We start from the raw sequence: 18,453 nt of genomic DNA, 5'->3' as shown, positions 1-18,453 counted from the left end.
GGGGTTCTTAACCTTACTGAGTAATAGACTTATTTGGTAATCTGATGAAGTCTATGGGCTACTTCTCAGAATAATTTTCAAAAATAATTTAAGAAAATGATAATTTTTCAGTTAGAAATGGGAGAAAAGAATTAGTTTTTCTCAACCAAGGTCACATAAGCCCTGAAATCTATCCAAAGAAACCCTCTAACCCCTGCTGGAGGCAATAGATCTTAACACTTGAAATAGAGTAATTTAAAGTGTAAACCATTATTACAATGGAAACAAGATAATGATTCATTATCAAAATGGGCAAAGCAGGAAGAAGTTAGAAAATGAACAAAATCATGAAATCAAAGTCAATTCTGCTCCAGTCTTAAACTAGAGAGTGAAGCAATGCTAATAGTCCAAAGTTCATCCCAAAGTTCAATAATGCAGGCATAAGCCAGTTTGGTTCAAATAATGCATTCCTTATGCAGGCACTTTGGAGAGTAAGTTAAGTCAATAAGGATTTATTAAGTACCTATGTGTGAAGCTCTGAGTAGAATGAGAATCCATGCATGGAAATTATAGTGGCAAATTTTGACTCCATATCTGAAAGAAATTTGGGTGAGTTTTTTTTAGATTTTTCAAGGCAATGGTGTTAAGTGGCTTGCCAAAGGCCACACAGCTAGGTAATTATGAAGTGTCTGAGACCAGATTTGAATCCAGGTACTCCTGACTCCAGGGCTGGTGCTTTATCCACTGTGCCACCTAGCTGCCGCTCTGAAAGAAATTTGTAATAAGTATATCTATCCTTTAAATGAATAAGCTTCCTAAGGAGGTTCCTCAACACTGGAGATATTCAAGCAAGTAAACAATTGTTGACTCCTCTTTCCTCTTATTATTATTAATAATAATAATAATAATAGTTATAAATTATATGATATTTTAAATTTTCATGGCACTTTTTAAATATTTTCTCATTTGAAGTACATAACAAATCTGAGATACAATGAGAAACTGAGGAAGACAGAGAAATTAAATAACTAGTTTGAGATCACAAAGTTAACATGTATCTGAGGGCACATTTGAACTCAAGACTTTTTCTGACTGCCCACCCAACTTTCACTCCACTCAACTACCTAAGCAATTGTGGGGACATCTATATGAACTGATACATAGTACAATATAAAGAAGCAGGAGAGAACTATTTATATAATGACTATAAACAATGTACTTGAACAGATCCCTTAAGGGAACTTAAAAGCTGAATAATGGCAAAATCAATTGAAGAAGTTTTAGCAAAAGTGATGAGGATTCCTTCTCTCTCATCACAGAGAAACAGAGAGTGGTTAGGACACAGTATTGTATCCAATATGAGAAAACTGACTCTGTATTCCAAAATTAGTTTAATTTTTGTTTCTTTCTCAGATAGAAAAGTTCCTTCTGTATCTAGGATGGGAAGAAAGTTTTTCCAGTCCCCCCCTTAATCTTGCTGCCTTTCCTTCTGAGACTCCTTCCCCAAATTACACCGTACATATACAACTGTTGTCACGCTGTCCTCTACTCATACCACCCCCTTAGTAACACTGTGAGCTTCTTGAGGGAAGGGACTACTTTTTTTCCTCTCTCTGTATTTTTGGGGGACTTAGTACAAGTACCCAGAACATTTGTTTGTTGCTGTTCAGTTGATTTCAGACACATCCCCATTTCAGGTTTTCCTGGCAAAGATACTTGAAGGATTTGTCATTTGCTTGTCCAGTTCACTTTATAGAGGAGGAAATTGAGACAAACAAGGTTAAGTGATCTGCCCAGATTCATATGCCTAGTAGGTCTCTGAGGACAAATTTGAGCTCAGAAAGATAAATTTCCCTGACTCCAGACCCAGCACCCTACCTATCCAATGAATTAAATAGCTACCAATTATATAGCAGGCAATAAATGAACAATAGTTAACTAGATAAATTGACTATCATGTAAAGATTTTAAATGGCATTAACAAAATGTATCTTTAAATACTAAGGGTTGAAGAGATTTTTAGAGGTTAGATTCTCAAAAAAAAGAAGAGGCCTTCCAGCAAAAAAATAAAATAAAATAAAACACCGTACCTAGGAGGAACCTTAAGGATCATCTTCTCTCCAACCCTCTATTACTGAACCTATTAGAAAGTAAGCACTTCAGGAGGGCTGTAGTTTGATCATCATCTTCAAATAATGAGTCAGTAACAAAACCAAGACAAGAACCCAGGTTTAGGATCATTCATTTAGAGCAGTAAGCTGGGTATGCTGGATCCAGGTCAAACCAACTTTCAAGAGGCAGTTTTTAAATTTTTCAATGTGAGCATTTAGATCTGAGAAATCATCAAAGTTAAGTGGTACAAATCACAGCCTGACTTAACTGTTATCTTGATTATCTAGATTTAAGAAAGTGATGGAAAGAGAGGTTAATGGTGCAAGAGGGGAGCAGTTAGGCGACACAGTGAATAGAGCATCAGCCCTAAAGTCAGGAGGACCTAAGTTCAAATATGACCTCAGCCACTTATTAATTACCTAGCTGTGTGACCTTGGGCAAGTCACTTTAACCCTATTTCCTTGAAAAAAGAAACGAATAAATAAGGCAAGAAAACTTAAATAATTTAATGCATGCATTTTTTTCATAGAGCTGGTTGATAAACATTAACCGGCATGCCCATGGGTACAAGAGACCTTAATGTATATGTTCCAAATCTCTGCCTTTATATATTTTGGACATGAAGAAATATAATTTAAGTGACTTCCAAGTTTAGAAAGGTAATATCTATAACTGCTATTTAATTCTCAGTATTCTCTAAAACACTGACTATGAAGTCAAAAATTGTGGGTTTAAATACCACCTCAAATATCAATTAGGTGACCATGAATAAACCAATTAATCCCCTTCAGCATGTTTCCTCATCTTTAATAATAACAATAATAATGATAATGATAATAATTAGCAATCATAAAGCACTTTAAGATTTGAAAAGCACTAATTATATTTTGTCATTTAATCCTCACATTAACCACAAGAAGATGTCTATTATTCTCATTTTACAGATGAGAAAACTGAGGCAGATCAGTTAAGCAACATGTCCAAACTAATGTCTGAGGCAAAATTTAAACACAGGTCTTCCTAACTATATGTCCTGCATTCATTCACTGCACTTCTTTCCAACTCTAGATTGATGAGGCTATGATTTTAATACTGTTCATTTCCAATAATTCCATTCTGTGTCTATAAATAAAATGGATAAGCTGGGGTAATCACACTGGAAGACCAGCCACAATCTATTGGCTCTCAGTGACAAAGTCTTCTCTTGACTTTGTCCAAATAATATTCCTGTTTTCTTCTATTAGAATTCCCAGTCCAGTAAATCACACTGTAACCTCTGTACCCAAAATGAAACTTGAAAAATGAGACCCTGAGTCCCAGTGGAGGCAGCAGTCCTCTGCCTCTTTAAGAGGCACCACTGGCTAAACCCATTCCTTCCTCTCATTCTGAGGCCTCTGTATATACCTAGGAAATCTCCCTCCAAGTTTTTAGATTCCTATCTAGAACTCTGCTTCTGCTGATGGGAAAGGGTCTCTTGTTTTCCTATCAGCTGCTCATGGGGAAAGATTCCTTCTTTCCTCTTCCCCTGGAGTCAAATTTCCTATAGGGTTTCCTCACAACTCTGTCTTGTATAGTCAGAGGTCCTCAAGGGGCAATCATGGTTGGTATGAAAAGGGTCCAGAACTCTGCCTCTGTTCCAATTGGACTACATGCTGAGGAAATTGAGGCTTTATTGATCATCTAGTCCCTTAATGAAGTATAGGGACAGGGCAAAGAAAAAGTACTGGTAAAGCAGAAACTTTTTTAAAAAAGAATAAAGAATGAGCTCTGACTTGGTCGCTAGTGTAGACTGGCTGAAATGTGCTAAGATCAACTGGATTGTGATCTCTATTGTAATAAAGACAAAATAACTTATAATACTTTAGGGATTTACAGTCAAGGATATTTTTACAAACATTATCCCATCAGATAATAACACAAAAAGCCATTATGCTAAAAAAAGGGATTAAGACTGACAGCATTATGTGATTCATCTGATTGATCTGTGAAACCCCTAGAAGGTCAAATTATTGTCCCCTATCATCAAGCAGGTAAATACAAAGGATAAATCTAAGCTCTAGCAAGAGGAAGCAATTTGTCTGAGATCCCAGAGCTAGTCAGTAACACTACTAAAAATCTCAGTCTCATGAATCTGAATCTATGGCTCTTTCTTTGTCTATCTTGTCATCTAAGCTCAGGCTAGGTCACATACTAGGCTGGACTGTATTGTGATTTGACTTGTGCTAAACTTCACACCACACTCCTGGATTACTGAGGAAAAACAGACTTCCCCTTCCCTTGAATTTTTTCCTTTTTTTCTGTCTCCTCCACCCAAACACTTACTGGGCATCAAAGAAGGGCCAAGTTTGATTGACTCTGCTTCTGCCCTGGCTTGTTGGTAAGAACAAGGAAGGTAGTTGTTTTAACCCCAATACAGCTTGAGATAGTGTTCTCAGGCATAGTGACTGATATCTATGAGACCTAAAGTAGGCTCTTTCTTCATATGTGATAGATGATTTCTGGGCCTGGGCAGAGGAGTGAACAGGAGAAATATTTACAGTTCCTGGGCCAAAGAGGCTGAATGCCCTCAGCTCCTCATTAGAAAAAAAAAATTATCTTTCCATTCCCTGAGTAGCTCAATTCCCTGTTGGGCAGGAAACCATGGCAGAAAACTTCCTAACTATGAAAGCTGTCCAACAATGAAGTCTGTCTCATGGGAGACTAAATAACCTATCAAGCAAAGTAAGTCTAGATGACTCCTTTGATGCCTTGTAGATGGTATACATAATTTATAGAAGGGTTATTTTAGATAAACTCTTAGGTCTCCCCTCACTATCAACCTCCAAATCTATGAGTATGCTATCATAAAAAGCTTAAAAAGTTTTCCATCACTGGAAAATGTCCAGGATAATGTGAATTACTATTTTTCTGTTTATAGTGAAGAGAGGATTTCTCCCTAAAAGATTAGACAGGATGATCTAAGTCCAATTCAATTCAAATGATCCATGAATAAACCTATAGTCTGCCACATAACAAAGTCCCATATCACTGAAGTTTTTAAGCTAGGACTGGAAAAACAAGAATTGTAATTGCAAGGATTTTGCATTTTAAGTCAAAGGAATTAAAACCTACTAAATATTTAACTTCTCTGATCCTCAGTCTCTTCATGTGCTAAATCAGAGTAATTAGTCTAACATCTCAAATTTTAAAGCACTTTTAATCTAGGGATACATTCTGACTCTTAAATCCCATGTTTTATATTTTAAGGAACACCCAACTCTAATATTGCATTTATTTATTAAATTCTAAAATAAACCAACTTGAACATTGTATGTCTTAAGGTAAATTCCATTTCAAAACCTTACACTCCTGAATCTCTTACCTATTTAGTTTTGAAAAAGAAAAGTTCGGTTAAGGAAATGGAAGTGAAAGAAGAACAATAATAAGCACAAAAACAAGAAGATGATGATGAAGATAATGTGGAGGAGGAGGAGGAAAGGAACGAGGAGGATGAAGAGAAAGAGGAAGACTATATGAAGGGATCCCTACAACATCCTTAGCAAGTATTTATCCAGACTCTGCTTGAATACCTCTAGGGATAGGGAGATCTCTCTCTACATAAATTGTTCTAAAATGAATTTGTAAATGATTCAAACTGGAAGGGACCCCTGTGATCATCTAGCCTCTTAATGAAGTTTAGAGACAGGGCAAAGAAAAAGTACTGATAAAGCACAACATGCTTAAAAAAAGAATAAAGAATGATGTTGAAGGAATGAAAAGGGGATAGATAAAAGAACACATGTAGAGAACTGCTCCCACTGAATGTAAAAAAAGCACAATAACTACATCTAGAGTGATGGATGTCTTGAATATCACATATATTTAATAAATTCCTAATGATTTAGCTTGATTTGGATAGAATAGGACAAGACAGATCTGAACAGGCTTTAATTGGACTGTATTGAATGGAACTGGATTGGACTGGTTTGAATTGGATTAGGACAAAGAAGAAGTCACCAGCTCCTGGCAAAGAGATGTATCAATTAGTCAAAGATCAAGTGAGATGTTCAGATTTGCTCTTAATCAGGCTGGCCACAAAAATTTTCAGAGTGCTCATCTGCCAGATCATAGGAAGATTTGGACATATGTCTCTGGGAGAGATATCCTTGCAAATGAATCCATAACTCTTGGATATATTGAAACAAGTGAGGAATTGACTTGATTGTGTTTTGATAGAACAAAAGGAACCATTTACAGCTAAGGATTCCCTTAAGGAAAAAATGAGGAGATAGAGAAGCAAAAAAGAATATTGAGGGAAACAATAGCTAAGAAGATTTGGTAATGAAAGGAAAAGCTAAGCCTGAAAGTACAGAGCTTTTAACAGAGCCTTCTTCTAACTCTTAAATTCAACAATTATCAAAGAACCAGAAAAGGGCATTAAAAACTGGAATTTCATTTGCTCATAGGGAACTGGAAGCACCTTACTGAATGAGGAACTCAGAGAAAATGTTTTTATCTATTGTCTTATGCAGTTTGGCTCATAATGAAAGTTGCTCTTGTCCTAGGAGCTAAGATGAGGCAGTTGAAATGAAGGCAAACTTTTTGCTGGTATAGGTATCAAGGGCTAGAAAGAAAATTCTATCATACAATAGAAAAGAAGCAATGAACCATTGCAGAATGAACTAATGAATAACTTTATATTTTTTTAGGTTTTTTGCAAGGCAAATGAGGTTAAGTGGCTTGCCCAAGGCCACACAGCTAGGTAATTATTAAGTGTCTGAGCCCCGATTTGAACCCAGGTACTCCTGACTCCAGGGCTGGTGCTTTATCCACCGCGCCACCTAGCCACCCTGAACTAATGAACAAATACAGAATTTCATAGCTAGAACAAAAAATGACCAAGTGTAAAGAAATCCTAGAACAAGGAATGTCAGAATGTAAGAGCATGAAAGACTTTAAAATTTCAAACTGATAAAATTTGTATTTTAATCTCAAGGCAATAGGAAAACTTTGAAGACTCCATGACAAGAGGGTGTTATAGTTAGTCCTGTGTTGGTTCAACCCTCCCTCCAAGTAACAAACTGTTTCCTCAAAGACACACTCTAATCTCTTGACATTAATTTTGATAGTCATTTTGCCTTGGGGCCATCACTTCAGTTGAATAGAAATATTTAGAGTAGAAAACACTGGAGTAGAAAAGTCTGTAATGTAACACTCTGGGCCATATATTACCTTCCTCACTCTCATGTTCTGTCTGTTTCCTCTCAGTTAGGTGATAAAGTGGTTAGTATTCAGGATTTAAGTCAGAAACATACTTCAAATTATACCTCAAATATTTAATACCTGTTATACCTTAGGCAGAACATTTAACTACTCACTGCCTTAGTTTCTTCATCTATAAAATAATAGCACTTACTTACTTACCTAGTTTTGAGGATAATATTCTGAGGATAATTCTAAAGCACTTAACAAACCTTATAGTGTTATATAAATGCTAGTTATCATTATAATCAATGGAAAATTTTAAGGTGCTAATTCTGTACTAGTCACTTCATGCTATGCTCTGGGGATACAAAAAAAAAAAGAAAAAAGAAAAATGTCAAAAATTATCTCTGCCTCCAAGGAGCTCATTTTCTAGTGAGGGTAACTACATGAAAGTAGGTAGAAGCATACAAGAAAAATACAGAGTAAATTTAAAGATTGTTGTTTCATTTAAAAGCGTATGACCTGGGGAGGCTAGGTGGCGCAGTGGATAGAGCACTGGCCTTGGAGTCAGGAGTACCTGAGTTCAAATCCGGCCTCAGACATTTAATAATTACCTAGCCATGTTGGCCTTGGGCAAGCCACTTAACCCCATTGCCTTGAAAAATCTAAAAAAAAAGTGTATGACTAAGAACAAAGATATATCTACCACCCCCCGGGAGAATCACATTGCCCAGGAGTAGACCCATGGGAAACACTCCATTCTGAAAGATGGAGAAGAATCCTGATCATACCCTCCTACAGATATTAAATGGAGAGAAAGATGGGTCTGGCATTTTTTCCACCATGTTACATGGTGACCTCTAACATATAAATAAATATATGTGTATGAGATTTGGGAATATAAATATGTATAAGTGTATATGTATACATACATGTGTGTACATATGTGTAGGGCTGCTTTTTAAATACATATGTATATGTATAAAATATATATATGTAACGCATCATGACACATTACATAAGCATGATTTTTAATCCTAAACATAAGTATAGCTTTCAAAGTTTTAATTTATTTGAAGGGTGAAATTACCTATTTTTTCAAACCTATGCCAATTTAATATTCAGTTCCTCAGTATTCTCTATTTTGCTCATTCCTATCCCCCATCTTGGCTCATTAGCAACAAAAAGGAAAAGAATAATTACTTTCCCTTCTTTTTTCTTATCTATATCTGCTCTGTCCTTTTCTTTTTTTCTTTTTCATTTTTGCAAGGTAATGGGGTTAAAGTGACTTGCCCAAGGTTACATAATTAAGTAATTAATAAGTACCTGTGGCCAGATTTGAATCCAGGTACTCCTGAATCCAGGGCTGGTGCTTTATCCACTGTGCCACCTAGCTGCCCCACCCTGTCCTTTTCTTTAAAAGACTTTTCTAACTTCAATTTTCACCATTCTATTTCCCTTGGATCACTTTCCTCCACTACAAAAGACTTTCTCAGAGAAGAGTTATTTCCTCTAAGGAAATCTATTACTGGTCCCCATGATTATGGACTGATGGAGAATATTAACATTGAAGCCAAGGAGATTCAAGTAGATTTAATAAAGGAGGGAAGAGAAAAATTTCTCCTATTATAGAAGTCATAATATGGCCTTGGAATGTACTTTGTCTTGTACATAATAGTAAATGCTTGATGATTGGTTTATCAGTTCTGAAAAACATCTTAGAATCATTTTGTTTAACCTTCTCATTTTACAGGTAAAGAAACTGAGGCCAAGAAATGATCCCAAGGTCATGCTACTATTAAGTAACAGATTCAGGAATATGAACTAAGGCCCCATGAATCCAAATTTGACACTATTTACTCACTATAGAATGCCGAGTATAAGACTAGGTGAAAGACATATATTCTGACTGCATTTAGATAGTTTCCCAATTGGCTACTGAAGACAAAAGTCACTTTCAAGTTAAGCAAACATGACTTTCTTATATTAAGAATATAATTGAGAATTTATCATAATAAATACATATGTATATATTTGCATATTTATATATATACATGTATAAGTGAATATATGTATATGCATACGTATAAACTCATATACAACCAAAAGTCATTCCTCAATAGAGTGTATACAGAATATGAAGAATTGTTCAAAAGTAAAATTACAAACATTTTACTGTACTATGAAAGAATTCTAAAAATCACTAATGACAAGACAAATGCAAATCAAGCCTCCCCCTTGATTTCACCTCACAAAATGGTAATGATGAAAATGGTAAAGATGGCAAATACTTTAACAGTATTGGAGATGTTATAGAAAGAGAAGGATGCCTTTGATGAAGCTATGGATTACTACAATCATTCTAAAAAGCAATATGTGACCAAATATTTAGAGGAACATTTTTTTGTGATAGAAAAGAACAAGAAGTAAAGTAGATACCTATGGACTAGAGAATGGAAAAATAAATGGTAGTATATCAGTGTAAAAGATTATGAAATGTATCATAAAAATGGCAAATATGATTAATATAGAAGAACATGGAAGGTTTCACATGAACTCATATAAAGTGGAATAATCAGAAATAGGAAATTACATACAATGCCAATATATATATATTACATTATAAACAAAATTATTCATTTTAAAGCTTATGATTTTCTTATGACCTTTTGGGTCAAGAACACATACATCTATTTACAGTTAGAAAAAGTATATCCTTTCCTACTTCTTTAATTTATTTAGAATATGATCTTTAATATCTCGGTGGATATTCATTTGGACCTTATCGTGGTATATATGGGGTGAAGAATGTGTTTAGGGAAGTCGAATACCTCTGATATGAGAGCTGGTGAGCCCTTTCCAGGGCTGCTTTCCATGTTTGATGTCCACCTGAGCCACCTAAGTCTCACTTGTGCACCCAAGAACTGTAGCATACACAGCTGCCACACCCAGATAAACCATTTCAAAAGATGGACTAAAACAGGTTGTGGGTAACTCAGGGATCTTAAACTCATTGGTGAGTTGGGAGGAGGGGTTATCTACCCTCAGCATGTGAAGTCTTCCACTGATAGAATGGGCAGTTGAGAACACTTTGTCCCAAAAGTAATGAAGGCAACTTAAATAAGCACTGGGGAGCGCTTAAAGCTTGGTTAGTCTTTGAAGACACTAAAGTCATCCATTGCACTAGAACTATCACCAGTTTTCTTGATTCTATCTTGTCACTGGACAGTGATGACTCTAGAAGAGAGGGTGAGGCTGACGACTTCTTGAAAATTCATTTCACTTAAATACAATTTATGCATGAAACAAAAAACATCACCCACACCACTTTATGATTTCTATCTCAAAGTCTTATGGCAACAGGTGAGTGATGAAGCAGCAGGGGTGTATACATAGAGAGCTGTAGTCACAGCCCTATAAAGAGATGACCCATGTCATAGGGTTTGTTTCCTCACTGGAAGCAGTAGTGGAACTCAGTTGCCTCCTCAGTGTCTGAGCAACCCTTTTTAAAGATGGCACTGCTCACCTCCAGGTGTGAAGAAGGAGCTAAATTGTCTACCTACCCCACCCTAGTCTAATTACTGCTTTGGCAGAGATCCCACCATTAGATCAAAACACAAAAGAAAAGGTACAAAAATTTCTTTAAAGAGTCCATTTACCATTGGTGCATAGAATGTGTGCACACTCATAAACAACATAAGATCCAACAAACCTGAAAGATGAATAGCTCTTATTGCAAAAGAATTCATCAGTTATAGCCAAATAGCATCCCAAGTGAAACAAAACTGACAAATGAAAGCCAACTTACTAAAGTTAGAGTTGGATATAAGTTTCCTAGAATGGCCACAGTGAAGGGAAGCATCATGGAGCTGGGGTAGGTTTTGCTTTTAGAACTAATCTAAACAGCAAGCTTGAATGCCTATCAAAAGCTGTGAATGACAAATGAGATTACCACTTGATGGAAAATAGCATTCCTCCACCATCAGTTTTTATGAATCCACCATAACCAACCATGATGAAATCAAAGAAAACTTTTATGAAAGACTGGAGACTCTTATCATCAATATACCATAAGAGGGCAAGTTTATAATTGTGGGTGACGTTAAATCTAGAGTAGGATCAAAGTACCAGACATGGCAGGGAGTCCTTGGGAGGAATGAAGTTGGAAACAGCAACAACAATGATCACCTACTCCTGAAGACTTGTGTATCTCATGACCTCATCACAAACACTTCTTCCATTTACCTAAATGCAATAAAAAATTTCCTGGATGCAAGCTTGAAACAAACATTGACATCTAATAGACTATGTGATTGCAAGGAGAAGATACAGACAAGATGTGAGAGTGACAAACACAATGCATGGCACAGAGTCCTGGGTTGATCACAGACTCATCCTCTTCAAGATAAATATTCAAAAGCAACTGAAGTGATAGTCTGAAGACAAAGTGACTACCAGAAGAACTGTCAAGAGATGAGAGTGCTTCTCTAACTAATTTGGAGGAAAAGTTGATTCAGCACATAGATGTTAACAGTGGAGCAGAAAAAAAACAGTGGAGTGAACTTGGATACAATCCCTTGCTTCTCTCTGTCTGTCTCTGTCTGTCTATCTGCCTCTGTCTGTCTCTGTCTGCTGTCTGTCTGTCTGTCTGTCTGTTTGTCTGTCTGTCTCTCTCTCTCTCTCTCTCTCCCCTTCTATCCTCTCTTCTTTCCCCTTTACTCCCCTTCAGTCTCCTCCCCTACCTTATCTCCTCCTCTCTTCTTCTCCTCTCCCATTGTCTCTTCTTTACTAGTTGAGTGATACCTGAGCAAGTAACAGTTTCTTTCAGGTTCTGTTTTCTCATTTGAAAAATAGGGTTAATAATAATAGCCATTTTCAAAATTGCTGTAAGGATAAAAACAGGGTCCTTTGTAAGATAGTTTGCAAACATTAAAATGTAAAGCAAGAGATGAGGAGGAGGAGGAGGAAGATGAGGATGATGATGATGAAAACTATGATGAATTTCTAACTTTTTCTACTCAACACAGAGATTCAATACATTCATATAAAATCAGACCAGTAGGAACTTAGAGAAAGTATTTTAATATTCTGAACCATCTTTACAGAGGTGTTGTCATGGCAAATTGTGTCCTTGGTTTCTGTATCCAATAATCCATCGATGTAGACACTACTTTTCTCTTTTCATAAACTAGATTCCTCTTCATGTCGTCATGTATTTTTCTTATTTATTTTGGTGGATAGGGGAAAGTGATTTACTATTAGGAGTTACTGAAGTAGTTTTTCCTGTAGTAGAACTACCTGTTTAGGATAATGTACATTTTCATAACACCTCTCACATCTCACCCTTCTTTCTGCACACTCAGCTACCACCCCAGTTCAAACACACACCATATTGCCCCTTAGATTACTGTTAGCCTCTTCCTCCTCCATTCCATCACTGCTCCTCAAAGTAATTTTTTCTGAAATACAATCTAACCTTGTATTTCTTCTACTCAGTCAAGCCTGATTTTCCACAGCTTCTAGAATAAAAACAGAAGTTCCCCATTGAACTTATAAAAATTTAAATCATATGACTCATAGGACAACACTTTCCCTCTAGAATTTTGTGATCCAGTCAAACTGGTCATCGATCTGTTCCTCACAGAGTAGATTCGATCTCCCATCTCCAGTCTTTCCATTAGTCATCCCATATGTCTTGAATTTGCTTTCCTCATCTCTGCCTCAAAAGTCCTTTTTTCCCTTTAACACACAACTACTATATTCTGCACAAAACTTAATTCCCCCATTAAGATACTCACACCTAAATTACTTTATATATAAATATTTTATACAAATTTAATGACAATTTTATATTTCTGCCAGATATATTTTATGAATATTTATTGCATCACACCTTTGAATGTAAGCAGATTTCATTCATTCTTTGTATTTCCTAGCATCTAGCACAGTATAAATCAGAGAGTAAGTGTTTAATAAATAATTAATTGATAAATTATTTGATAAATAATTATTTTTGTATATCTTTAAACCAAAATTTCCCCATATTATCAATTAATATAAATATATATATATATATATAAACAAAAATCAACATTCCTATTTTCAAATAAAAATAATAAGGCAGTGAAATTCTGGATAGCATATAACTAGACAAACTATTGTCAAAACTAGAAACAAGTTTTCAAGACTCTGAATGATCGATATTGCAGTTTTCCAAAAATATGCGTTTCAGAGAACAGGAGTTTTTTTTAAGAGTCTTCTGTGTATTTATTGTTTTACAGCAGAATGCCCAACACAGATCATCATAACTGCCAAATAGTCAGCTGTGCAAAATAGTATATATATAGTGCTTAAGTACAAATGGGAGACATGATTTTTTTAAATAAATACTTAAACACAAATTTATGGTCCTACAAAAGAGCATTTAAACTAGATGGTCTAAGTTTATCTGCTTTCTTGGACCCACAGTAACTGTTATTTTCCCAAAAACCAATAGAATCAATATGCAGAATCATCATCCGTTCCACTGTGTGAATAATGGATCACAATAAATGAGTCCCTTTTTCTAAGAGCTGTTCTTGGCTCTTCTACAAATATGATCTGGCCTGAATAAAAAGACAACAGAAATTTCTTGAAGGTCAATGGTCCAAAAATGCTAAATATGGTTAAGTATTCTACATGATCTATATTTACTGGTTCCATTTTTAGTTAGGATGTTCTTAGATTACTTTCTTCAATTCATCATACAGGACAAGCACGAAAGCTCCACCCGTGCCTCTCAGAACATTGGACCAAGCACCCTTGAAGAAAGCTTTGCCACCTTCATCTTTAGCGATTTTCCTCCAGCAGTCAATTGTACCAGTGTACGTGATATCAGCTCCTTTGCATCCAGACTGCATCATCATTCCCAGCCTTATGGTATCAAAAGGATAGGAGACCACACCTGCTACAGCAGTCACTGTCTGTGCAATCATCCAGTTTACCACAATGTGAGTGTTCTTCGGATCTGGGAGCATACCTTTTGCTGTATCATAGATTCCAAAGTAGGCTGCTCTATAAATAATGATACCCTGAACTGAGACATTAAAACCTTGATACAAGCCACGAATTCCATCAGACTTGGTGATTTTTACAAGGCAGTCTCCCAGGCCTTTGAATTCTCTTTCAGTGCCAGACTTCCCAACATCAGCTGCCAAGCGGGTTCTTGCAAAATCCAAGGAATAGACAAAGCAGAGAGAAGTGGCTCCAGCTGCACCACCAGAGGCAAGATTGCCAGCAAAATACCTCCAAAATTGTGTGTGCTTGTCCACTCCTCCCAAAAACACCTGCTTATACTTATCCTTAAAGGCAAAGTTAAGGGCCTGGGTGGGGAAATATCTGATGACATTTGCTAAGTTGCCCCGCCAGAAAGAAAGCATCCCTTGTTCCTTTGGAATTCAGACTATACAGTCCATAATGCCTTTGTACTGCTTATCTGCAGCAATTTGTTTACTTGCATGCTGCACCTGCAACAGCAGCTTGACTCTCTCGATGGGGGCCACCGCGGTCTTGGAGATGGCGGCGGCGATGCCGCCGGCCAAGAAGTCCTTGGCGAAGGAGATGGCCTGTTCCGTCATGGTTGCGGCGGGAGAAGGAGCTGGAGTTAGGAGGAGAAAGCCGGCGAGAGAGGGCCGAAAGCCTGAGAAGTCGTTGCCGCCGGCACAGCCACTCGCTACAGCTCGGAGCGAAAGGGAGAACAGGAGGTTTATAAAATGTTATCTCAATTCTCTCATTTTTTTCTTCTGTGGATTGATTACTTGTCACTACAGTTATTCCTCCTGCATTGGAACTGTGTCTATGGAATTCAAAAAACTGAATAGAGTTAGGCAAATTTCTCTTTCCTCTTGTATTCAGTTTAATATTATTTTGATTAAATTTGCAAGAATTCAAACAAATGTCTTTTTTTCCATCTCTCTCATGTGGGGTAATCTATTTCTTGCTAAAAATCCATAATGCCTTTCTTTCAGCCTTAACATGGAAATCTAAAATATATTGCGGAAACCGTCTTCTTATTATGTGCAATTGCAAGTTGATATAACTATTTCTCAAGAAATTGTTTGGTTGAGTTTATGTTCATTCTAAATTTCTTGTCTACCTTCCCAAGTCCTGCACTTTACCCTTTCCCTCAACTCATGCAGCTATTAACTGAGTACAAGCCCTCATCACTTCTAATCTATGTTATTGCAACAATGTTTTTTTTTCAATTTTTTAGTTTATTTTTTCCAATTACATGCAAAGATTGCATTCAACATTCACTTTGGTAAAATTACTGCCATCCCATGCCTTATTCAACTTATCCTAAGATAACAAGTAATTGCATATTCATGTCACACACGTGAATGAGAAAAAAAACACAAGGAAAAAAACACAAAAAACAGTTGTTCAAAAAGTGCAAATACCATGCTTTGATCTACATTTAGACTCCATAGTTCTTTCTCTGAATGTGGATGGTAATTTCAATCACAAATCTTTTAGAACTGTCTTTGATCCCTATCTTGATGAGAAGTAAATCTATCTTGATGATCACCACACATTGTTGCTGTTATTGCATATGATATTCTCCTGGTTCTCCTCATTTCATTCAGAATCAGGTCATATAAGTCTTTCCAGGTTTTCTGAAATCTGACTGCTCATCATTTATAATAGACCAGTGGTATTCCAATTTATTCATATGCCACAACTTGTTCAGCCATTCCTCAATTGATGGGCATCCCCTCAATTTCCAATTCGTTGACACCACAAAAAGAACTGCTCCAAATATTTTGATGTATATAAATCTTTTCCCTTTTTAATGATATCTTTGGAATATAGACCTAGTTGCAGTGTTGTTGGATCAGAGATATGCAAAGCTTTGTTGCCATTTGAGTATATTTACAAATTGCTCTCCAGAAAGGTTGGAGCGGTTCACAGTTTCAGCAATAGTGCATTAATGCTTCAGTTGTCCCATATTCCCTCCAACATTGATCAAGAATTAAGACTCAGATTATTACATACTAGAAAGTTATATTGATTATATGCCATTTCTAATTCAACCATGTGTGGAGACTTAGCCATGACTGGGTTAATACTATGTGGTATCTAGAAGTATTCTAATGGACTACAGATCCCGGAGAGTAGATAGCTCAAGAAGTGATAAGTTGGAACTAAATTCCTCTGCAAATGATCAATAAATACTCCTTTTGATCCCTTACAGGTTATTTCTTTCTTGGTGGAAAATAATGCAAGAATTCCTATGGGCAACCAGGTGGAAGAGAGGCAGAAACTGCCCTTTCTCCCTACACATCATCTCCATTTCTTTTTTGTTTGTTCTCTGTAGACCTTAACTGAGCAAATATCTAGAGATATAATTGAATGTGTTTCTTTTTTGTGAACCTTGAATAGTTCATTACTCCATCAGAAGTCTTCCCTTTGGAACCAGGTTTGAGAGGGTCAGAGACAGAGACAGAGCAACAAAAGAGAATAACCTTGGAATCTAAGATTTCTAAGCTAGATATTTGAACACAACTAATAGTAAAAGAATTTCCCTGATCTGTGGCTACTCTCCATCACTGGGTGGAGATGGGTCTACCAAAGATTCCCCTTAATGCATTCTTTATATCCTTGTTTCTCAGGCTATAGATGAAGGGGTTCAGCATGGGAGTGAATACAGTGTACATCGCTGAGGTGGCTGAGTTTTTCCAGGAAGACTGGGCAGTTGAAGAGCTCAAGTACACCCCAAGAAGTGTACCATAGAATAATAAAACAACACATAGGTGAGACCCACAGGTGGAAAAGGCTTTATACTTTCCTCCACGTGATGGAACTCTCAAAACGGAAGCACAAATCTTAGTATAAGAAAAAAGAATCCCTGCAAAAGGGAAAATACCCAGCAAGACAGATCCAAAATACACTAAGATGTTATTGATGAAGATTTCAGAACAAGACAATTTCAAAATCTGAGAAATATCACAAAAGAAATGTGGAATGCCATGATCTTTGCAGAATGAGAGTCGTGTTGCCATCATGGTGTGGAGGATGGAGATTAGAAAACTTACAGTCCACGACAAAAGAATCAGCAAACCACAGAGTTGTGGGCTCATGATGGTCACATAGTGCAGAGGATGACAGATGGCCACAAAGCGGTCATAGGCCATCACTGTAAGGAGCAAATTGTCCATACAAGTGAAAATCATATAGAAGAACATCTGAGCAAAGCAACCAGCATAGGAAATGGTCTTGCTGTGCAGCAGGATGCTTTCCAGCATCTTTGGGACAGTAATCGATACCAAACACAAATCCACAAAGGACAGGTTGGAGAGGAAAAAGTACATGGGTGTGTGAAGGTGGGAGTCAGAGGCAATGGTTAACATGATAAGAAGATTCCCAACCAGAGTGACCATATATATGCCCAAGAACAATCCAAAGAGGAGAATTTTGTGCTCTGGCTTCTCAGAAAATCCAAGAAGGAGGAATTCTGAGTCATATGACTGATTTACTGGTACCATGTGAATGATAGGTCTGTGGGAAGGAAATAAAAGAACAGGAAATGTAAATTCAGACATCTTTTGTTCATATACCTAAGAGAATCTATGACAGTGATTTCAAGAATTAGATTTCAATTACTGATCTATCATTAGCTACCATGTGATTTTGAGCAAGTTACTTCTCTCAGTCTCAATTTCTTCACCTAAAATGAAAGTCCTTGATTAGATGATACTTCAGACCCTTTTAACATCCTATGAATTTAATTAACTATATTTATATTGTAGTATTAGATACTGTCAGCAATATGCAAATGAAATCACAAAAATTGCTTTTAGGATCATCACCCTTTGAGCTAAGAAATGTAATCTTGGGTCAGAGCTTCATATAGACACCTTCAAGAAATTTCCATGGTGGGGGGGGGGCTGGCTAGGAGGCACAGTGGATAGAGTACTGGCCCTGGAGTCAGGAGGACCTGAGTTCAAATCCAGCCTCAGACACTTAATAATTACCTAGCTGTGTGGCCTTGGGCAAGGCACTTAACCCCATTTGCCTTGCAAAAAAAACTAAAAAAAAAAAAAAACCTCCATGGGAAAACCACTAACATCGCTGAAAAGTAGGATGGGTTCATTTTACAGTAAGGAAAAAACTTCAGATCTAAGAGGCAAAAGACAAGTA

General features: G+C 36.7%; 1 protein-coding gene and 1 pseudogene across 1 annotated transcript; both read right to left on the bottom strand.

Annotated features, from left to right (window-relative positions):
• Window positions 1-13,517: 13,517 nt before the first annotated feature.
• LOC141500780 (ADP/ATP translocase 3-like) lies at window positions 13,518-14,985 on the bottom strand (annotated as a pseudogene).
• A 1,501-nt stretch (window positions 14,986-16,486) lies between these two features.
• LOC141500779 (olfactory receptor 7D4-like) lies at window positions 16,487-18,108 on the bottom strand. The gene has a single exon (XM_074204243.1). It carries the CDS (start codon window positions 17,853-17,855, stop codon window positions 16,860-16,862), a length of 996 nt encoding a protein of 331 aa, XP_074060344.1. The 5' UTR covers window positions 17,856-18,108; the 3' UTR covers window positions 16,487-16,859.
• Between the last annotated feature and the right edge of the window lie 345 nt (window positions 18,109-18,453).

Source organism: Macrotis lagotis, chromosome X (genome assembly GCF_037893015.1).
Source record: "Macrotis lagotis isolate mMagLag1 chromosome X, bilby.v1.9.chrom.fasta, whole genome shotgun sequence".
Lineage (NCBI taxonomy): Eukaryota > Metazoa > Chordata > Mammalia > Peramelemorphia > Peramelidae > Macrotis > Macrotis lagotis.
This window is presented reverse-complemented; position numbering and strand designations above follow the sequence as displayed.